This window comes from Dinoponera quadriceps, unplaced genomic scaffold (assembly GCF_001313825.1).
Source record: "Dinoponera quadriceps isolate SergipeBrazil2010 unplaced genomic scaffold, ASM131382v1 scaffold1395, whole genome shotgun sequence".
Classification (NCBI taxonomy): Eukaryota; Metazoa; Arthropoda; class Insecta; order Hymenoptera; family Formicidae; genus Dinoponera; species Dinoponera quadriceps.
In genome coordinates, this window is record NW_014556488.1 from 380,812 (window position 1) to 388,109 (window position 7,298).

The 7,298-nt window shown below is 37.2% G+C and overlaps 2 protein-coding genes across 2 annotated transcripts; one reads left to right on the plus strand and one right to left on the minus strand.

Moving 5' to 3' along the window:
- The first annotated feature begins 3 nt into the window (after positions 1-3).
- Positions 4-2,317, plus strand: LOC106747733 (tRNA-dihydrouridine(20) synthase [NAD(P)+]-like). Its single transcript, XM_014625589.1, has 5 exons — positions 4-627; positions 786-1,299; positions 1,363-1,608; positions 1,692-2,036; positions 2,116-2,317. The coding sequence occupies exons 1-5, from the start codon at positions 444-446 to the stop codon at positions 2,225-2,227; spliced, it is 1,401 nt and encodes a 466-aa protein (XP_014481075.1). The 5' UTR covers positions 4-443; the 3' UTR covers positions 2,228-2,317.
- Positions 2,318-3,784: 1,467 nt separating this feature from the next.
- On the minus strand, positions 3,785-7,287 carry LOC106747721 (ras-related protein Rab-2). Its single transcript, XM_014625555.1, has 4 exons — positions 7,039-7,287; positions 6,135-6,274; positions 5,508-5,864; positions 3,785-4,900 (listed from the first exon to the last, which is right to left on the minus strand). Exons 1-4 carry the CDS (start codon positions 7,082-7,084, stop codon positions 4,799-4,801), a joined length of 645 nt encoding a protein of 214 aa, XP_014481041.1. The 5' UTR covers positions 7,085-7,287; the 3' UTR covers positions 3,785-4,798.
- Positions 7,288-7,298: the final 11 nt, after the last annotated feature.

A 7,298-nucleotide genomic window follows, 5' to 3' on the forward strand; every position in this document is an offset into this window, starting at 1 on the left:
ACGTGGTGAGCCACGCCGAAAGAAAGGAACAATTCGGCGAGATTCCGCGGGAGGAAAACGACTATATCGTACGCTTCAGAAGGTGATTATTGCAAGACGCGTGCTATTCACCCGAGCGACTCGAAGAGAGAAATGACCCGAGCGATAGCCAATCCGCTTGCCGCTTTCTCGGAAACAACTAACTCGCTATGGCGTACTGATTGGCGCATCGATTAACGTTTCGTGTGCATCAGCCGTAAGAATTCTACAGTTCGGTGACGAACAACAATCGTGCACGTGTATTCCACGCGGCACGGCGGTACCGAATAATCGAGGTGGAAAAGATGAGTCGGGCCAGAGGAAAATTTGCTTTTTAGCTGGCACTTTTTACATTCGCACGCGAGTGTCGGTATCCCCATGAGACGTGATGCGTTCGAGTTTAACGATAAACACAGCACGACAGCATGGAAGAGAAGCCGACACCCACGAGGAAAAGGCTGAATTACGAAAACAAGCTTATCCTGGCGCCAATGGTGCGTATCGGCACGCTTCCGATGCGTCTGCTGGCACTGGATTATGGCGCGGATATAGTGTACACCGAGGAATTGGTCGATCGGAAGTTGCTTCGTTCGATTCGCCGAGAGAACGGTAAGATAATCTCCCTTGTTTCTTTGTTTACGTTGAACTTGGTCGAGTCTAAAGTTGAATTGTATCTCTCGCGGTTCCAATCTCACATAACTCTAGCCTGAGTTCGTTTACTTGTCGTTCATTATTTCCGAATCACTCATTTGTTGCTTCGTTCGCAGATGTTCTAGGCACCATCGATTACATCGACAATACGGATGGCACCGTAGCGTTTCGTACTTGTCCTCGCGAGCGAGACAATGTGGTTCTCCAGATCGGTACGTCAGATCCGGCAAGGGCAGCCCAGGTCGCCAGAATGGTAGAGAAGGACGTCGCAGGCATCGACGTTAATATGGGCTGTCCCAAGAACTTCTCGATAGTTGGGGGAATGGGTGCTGCTCTTCTATCCAAGCCACAGCAAGCATCCAGCATCTTGAGGGAGCTGATTGAAACTGTGTCCATACCGGTCACTTGTAAGATACGCGTTTTGCCTGATCTGAAGGAAACTCTTCAACTTTGTGACACCCTCACTTCTACTGGTATCGAGGCAATTGCAGTGCATGGTCGCACGATCAATGAAGGGCCGCAACACTCAAATCGCAATCATGTTCTCAAGCAGATCTCCGAGAGACTGCCGATACCGATGATCGCGAATGGTGGATCCAAAGATATACAGAATCATTCCGATATACTCAGGTATAACGTCGAGTCTGTTGTAAAGTCTGGATTTATTTTGTAGAACTGTTAATGTTTCCGTAGGTTTAAAAAAGAAACCGGTAGCAGCAGCGTGATGGTCGCTCGTGCAGCCGAATGGAACTGCTCGGTATTTCGTAAGGAAGGTCCGCTCCCGATGGATGATGTGATAAAATCATATTTAAAATATGCCGTCGATTGCGACAATCCTCCTTCTAATACGAAATATTGTGTACAGAATATATTGAGGGAGCTACAGGACTCCATTTTGGGCAAAAAGTTCCTCAATGCGCAAACGTTGGAACAAATATGGTGAGCTTGTTTTTTTTTACTCTTCCCTTATTCTTTTCCTCTTTCTATTCTTCTTTAACAGATCTTGAATATGTTCTTTTCAGCGAATTATGGGAATTGGGTGATTATTGCCGATCCAAGATGAAGGAATTCCAAGATAAGGGTCTGCTGGGTCGATTTCAAGTATCTCCGGATATGCTCGATGAGGACACGAAGGACGACTGCATTTCTCAGAAGAGAAAAATTCACGAAGAGGAAGACGTTGCTATGATGCGTTTTGCCTTTTTGAGAAGTAATTACACGAGAGACGAGGAGTTGCCAAAAACCAGGTTACTCAAGTGGACCAAGGATCAGCATAAAAAGATGCCAGTATACGACACTCGGCGAAATGAAAAACTTTTCTGTTCCATAGTCACCGTTGATGGCAGGAAATACGGCTCTTCTTTTTGGTAAATTAAATTCCAGAACGTCAGTCTTCTCTCTTTCTCATTCCGTTCTTCCACATCTTCATATTGTCTTCTTTTCTAGGGAGAAGAATAAAAAATGGGCCGAACAAGGTGCCGCTTTGGTATGTCTATACTTTTTAGAGATTATTGACGAAAAGAGTCTTACCACTAGCGGTAACGTTCTTTCGCGATGATATCCGATTTATTCGACCTATCTGATGTCGACGCAAACATCGAAATGTCTGTAAATATCATTTTTCGAATAAAAATCGTTTTTGTTTGTATTCAATGTTTTTAAGCGTTTATTCTACTGTCCTATTATCTATCTACTTTAATGCTACTAAAATTACAAATAAGATAATGGTCTTAGACTACGAGAGATGCGAAATATACATTTCCTTTTATTTTGATACATTTTTTTTCTAATTAAAACTCGTGAAAGAGCCAATGTATAATTTAATAAGAAATACTATGAAATAGGTAACTATAGCGGGTTGTTGAATACCGCATATTGGAATAAAATGACTAAATTGACATAATCGATTTTAATCTCAAATTTTATAGAAAGCTGCTTAGTATATAGTCATTCATCTTATGCATTTGTGACAATTTAAAGTTCATATTGCATTACACCATACATTTTAGGATTAAGGACAATAAGTAATGTGCACATATATATTTCCAATTGAAGAGATATGTCCAACGCATACATACAAAATACATCACAAGCCGTCAATTAGCTTTGACTGTGCGTAGAACATCGCTGGATTATGTTAAATCAAGTATATTAAAATGTAATTTCATGGAATCAATGTACATGATTTGATTATTACAGCATATAAGCGCGCAAAGAAAATATACAACAATGCTGACACATTCTTTGGTACAATCATCAAGATATAGGCTTCATAATAGGAGATATTGTAAGTAACATTTGATTACAATAATGCTCAAGAAGCCAATTTGTACTAATTATAGTATATTTATTATGCTTATAGATGTGATTATATTTATTAAAAGATTTGTCAGCTGTAAAGCAAGGAAATTTATATTTATGAAGAGGAGAGAGAGAGAGAGAGAGAGAGAGAGATTAAGATCGCGCCATCGGACATGTTCGATTTGTAAATAGGTATTAATCAACTGAATGTTTATATTTAATGATATTCTCCATTTGGGGACAATTCAAAACTAATGCTAACACAAAACTGCCACACTATCGCAGTTTACTGATATAGTATGGCAGTTTTATGTTAGCATTAGTTTTGAATTTTCCCCAAATGGAGAATATCATTAAATATAAACATTCAGTTGATTAATACCTATTTACAAATCGAACACGTCCGATGGCGCGATCTTAATCTCTCTCTCTCTCTCCCTCCTCTTCATATAATTGCATCGAGAAATATTAATATTAATATATAATTTCCTTGCTTTACAGCTGACAAATCTTTTAATAAATATAATAATGTGCACTATTAGAGAACATATCTTCTTTTTTCTCTCTCTCGCGCGCGCGCGCTCATCGTATATTTAAATATATTTCGTGTCTTTGCAAATTCTAGAATATTCGTAGGTTTTCTTGAAATGAGGATAAAAACATTCGTTAAGATGGAATGAGCATTTTGGATCTTGATAAAGTACAGATCAAATCATAATCACTGCCTATATTTGTGTCGGTATTATTATCTGTGGTGTAAAACATAACTATGAATTTTGTGTTACGTAGCTTTTAACTATAATATATATATATNGTTCTTTATCATAATACGCGATGATGTCTCCATTTTCAGAAAAACGCGACAATAAATACCACAAATAATGATACTGATCGTTAATATATGCAATATAAGATTTTGCTATATTGCGTACTCTTATATGTAATATAAATCTGGTTAAATAGGCCTCCCGATGGTATTGATTAATATATGTTTCGTATAATTGTCTTATATATCAATACATACATACATATACATATATATATATAGTGTTGTTTTAGATAATTAGATGTAAATCATGTTTTCATGTAAAATCAGATTAACTGATGTATATATCAGCGTCCGTGAGCCACTATTAATAGAATGGAATTTTGATCGTTAGTGCACATTACATTAGGATATACAATACATATTAAATGAATACAAAACATTTTAAATAGAAGTGCCTGTCCTCTCCCGCTTTATCACTCTCGATAATTGATATTACTTAATACAATGATTTCATGTCGTGCTGCATAAAGTGGGAGGCAAGCCCGCTAAAATTTACAATGTAATTAAAGTTAAATTATACTACGCATTAAATAAACATAAAATACCTCCTAAATAAGAATCAATGGAACCCGTTCAGCTTGAAACGCAAAAAACAATTTGTTAGAAGGTAAAACTATTGCGTGTATGTAAGAACGAAAACAGTTACACGTTAAATAATTCGGTCGCTACGAAAAAGAATTAAACCTGCCAGAGACACATTGAAAAATGGCGTAACTTCATTCATCACATATCTTTTACGAAACTTTGTAAATAAAGACTTTATTATGCCTTATATGATTTTAATGATGTATAACATTTTCGTCTTACAATAATCCTATTTATTACGTGTATAAGATTACTGTAACTAATAAATACATCAATTGTCATTTGTTACCTCATGATGCGGCTTGCGCACAACTAAATTGTACAAAGTAAATGTTCAGATTAAAACGAAGAGCAGGAGTAAAGGTCAATTCAGATCGGAGAAGGATGAAGCGGTGGACAGAAAGGCCCCAGCCCCTAGCAGCACCCACCACCTTGCGCACTACCTTGTCCACCAGTGCCTGGTAAACCTCCAGGACTTGTCGGCGAATGCTGTGGTCCAATCTTAATACCATTTGCCTGTGCAATTTAATATTCATACTAATATTTAGAACATTTTTGTTACGAGACAGACTTCTTTAATACTTTCTTTAATATCAAAAAAATATCACCATAAAATAATAGATAAATACAAATACAAGAGGAAATAATAAGAGAAACTAAACATAATTTGTATATTGCCTCTGTATATCTGTCATTCTTTAGCTTTTCACATACTGATGGATGAAACTAGCAAGACTTATATTTTGTAATCATATTCCTCAGAATAGTTTAATACGATTAACCCCTTAACGCACAGGTTTTTTGAAAAAAATCGGCCAAAAAAATCAATTTTTTTTTATGTAAAACAATTTTTTTATTTGCTTTCACATTGTTATTTTCAATTCTCGATTATATTTGAGTGTGAAAAATTATAGCAGCATAAAATACAACGCCGCTCGAATTATCTCGAGTGTGCACAGTTTGGCCTGTTTAGCGCGCTCGAATTAACTCGAGCATACAAGTTAAGGGGTTAAAGAATAGTAAACAAAATTATTGGATAAAATCATGTAAAGAGTAAGTTTATTTGTTTATTCGCGTGTATGCAAAGCGATTTTATATAAAGCGATTGAAAATATTACTATACCTCGTTATTGATGTCAAAGACTCCTTCTTGTATCTTCTCATATATTTCTTTCGCTGTATTAATGAACGCTTCTTCTACATTGGCTGCAGTTTTGGCACTGGTCTCCATAAAGACTAGACCATGCTCCCGTGCAAAAGCCTCACCTTCTTCTCTCCTCACTTCTCTTCGGTTATCCAAATCGCTCTTGTTGCCAATCAACATAATAACCATATTGGAATTCGAATGTTGCCTTGCATCTTCAAGCCAAGTTGTAAGATGATTAAAAGTTTCCCTACGTGTAATGTCATATACCAATAGAGCTCCGGCCGCTCCACGATAATATGACCTTGTTATAGAACGGAATGCCTCTTGACCAGCCTATGAGTCATGAAAACAAATAAAAATTGATATTTGACAGTCAGGGACTTACACGCATTGTCATTAAAATTATATTTATATATTTCTGTAACATTGAAATAAGTAAAATTGTTAACATACACAATATATATGTTTTTAATATAGAAATTAGTCAATGATAGAAAATGCTTAGCTGAAGATTAATTTCCAATTAATAGTCATTTTGATTAGTAATGTTTGAAATAAGATATCAATATTAAAAATATATATATAAAATATATAAATAATTACAGTATCCCATATCTGCAGTTTAATTTGCTTGCTATCAATGGTAATCATACGAGCACCAAACTCGACTCCTATTGTCAGGTCATGGACTGGCTGAAATCTTTTATCCGTAAACTGAAGAAGAAGACAGGACTTTCCAACTCCTAAGTAAAAATAAAGTCGCGATATTTACTGTGCTTATACTGCAACTCTTGATTACAGAGTCTTAGTGAAAGTGGTCTATGTTCTATTGCATAAGACTTTTATGCTTGTGCACTTAGTGTGTCTTGCTTTAACGTTTACAAGTACATGTATGCATGTTATGTATTCACAATGTTACGCTGATTTAATTCAATCTTATATCTACTATTTAATATAAAGATTTCCATTCCCAAGGCACGAGCTATCGATATTATTACTTAAAAGAGAAATGAAAACAATATTCTCGTGTATATTAATAAATGCAATACACAAAGTGCATCTAACGACGACATAAATAATTCCATTATAAAAGACGCGATGCATGATATGCTATTTATAGCTGCCAGCGGTGAAATCAACAAGAGAGCTCATAGAATACAATATAATACGTACTGTTTGAATCGCTTTTGTCAAAGTAGCAACAGATCGAAATAACAAATTGGTTGGGCAGCACGAAATTGCGAAAACTTTCGTGTTAAACACTGACACGCGATATACATATTTGAGAGAAACGAGAGTGATATCGGGATAAAGGGCATCCTCGCAGTTGGTGTCCGCCCACGCGGCATCAATTTACTCTTGACGTTTGCAAATAGAGGAGAATATCGCGGCACGCGCGCGAGAACGAAAACAATGGGCTCATGTCGCAGACGACGCAGAAAGCGAGCGGGACGAGGAACTCGTTTCGGGAACATTGCCACCGAGCGATCGTACGTCACGTATTTACCTGTGTCTCCGATAATGATATATTTGAAGAGGTACGCGTACGACATTTTGGGATACGCGTGGCTTGACAAGACCAGCAGACAGTTCTCTCGACACCAGGAAACAGAGCTCTCACTTCTTTTCACCGTCTTATCTCTTCTGCTCCAGCATAACGTCACGGAGACACTTCGGTAAGACTCGGCTTGCCTCGCGCTGCCTTCGGCTTTTCGATATTTAGTCGTCGCTGTCGTCACACATCGCGAGGACACGTCGTCGTCATCA

Excerpts from the sequence above, each read along its gene's own strand:
- LOC106747733 (XM_014625589.1), top strand. The coding sequence starts at position 444 with ATGGAAGAGAAGCCGACACCCACGAGGAAAAGGCTGAATTACGAAAAC. Across the intron at positions 628-785 it reads TTCGATTCGCCGAGAGAACG|ATGTTCTAGGCACCATCGAT; the intron begins GTAAGATAATCT and ends CTTCGTTCGCAG. Across the intron at positions 2,037-2,115 it reads AAATACGGCTCTTCTTTTTG|GGAGAAGAATAAAAAATGGG; the intron begins GTAAATTAAATT and ends CTTCTTTTCTAG.
- LOC106747721 (XM_014625555.1), bottom strand. The coding sequence starts at position 7,084 with ATGTCGTACGCGTACCTCTTCAAATATATCATTATCGGAGACACAG. Across the intron at positions 6,275-7,038 it reads TATCATTATCGGAGACACAG|GAGTTGGAAAGTCCTGTCTT; the intron begins GTAAATACGTGA and ends ATTTTTACTTAG. Across the intron at positions 5,865-6,134 it reads AACTGCAGATATGGGATACT|GCTGGTCAAGAGGCATTCCG; the intron begins GTAATTATTTAT and ends CATGACTCATAG.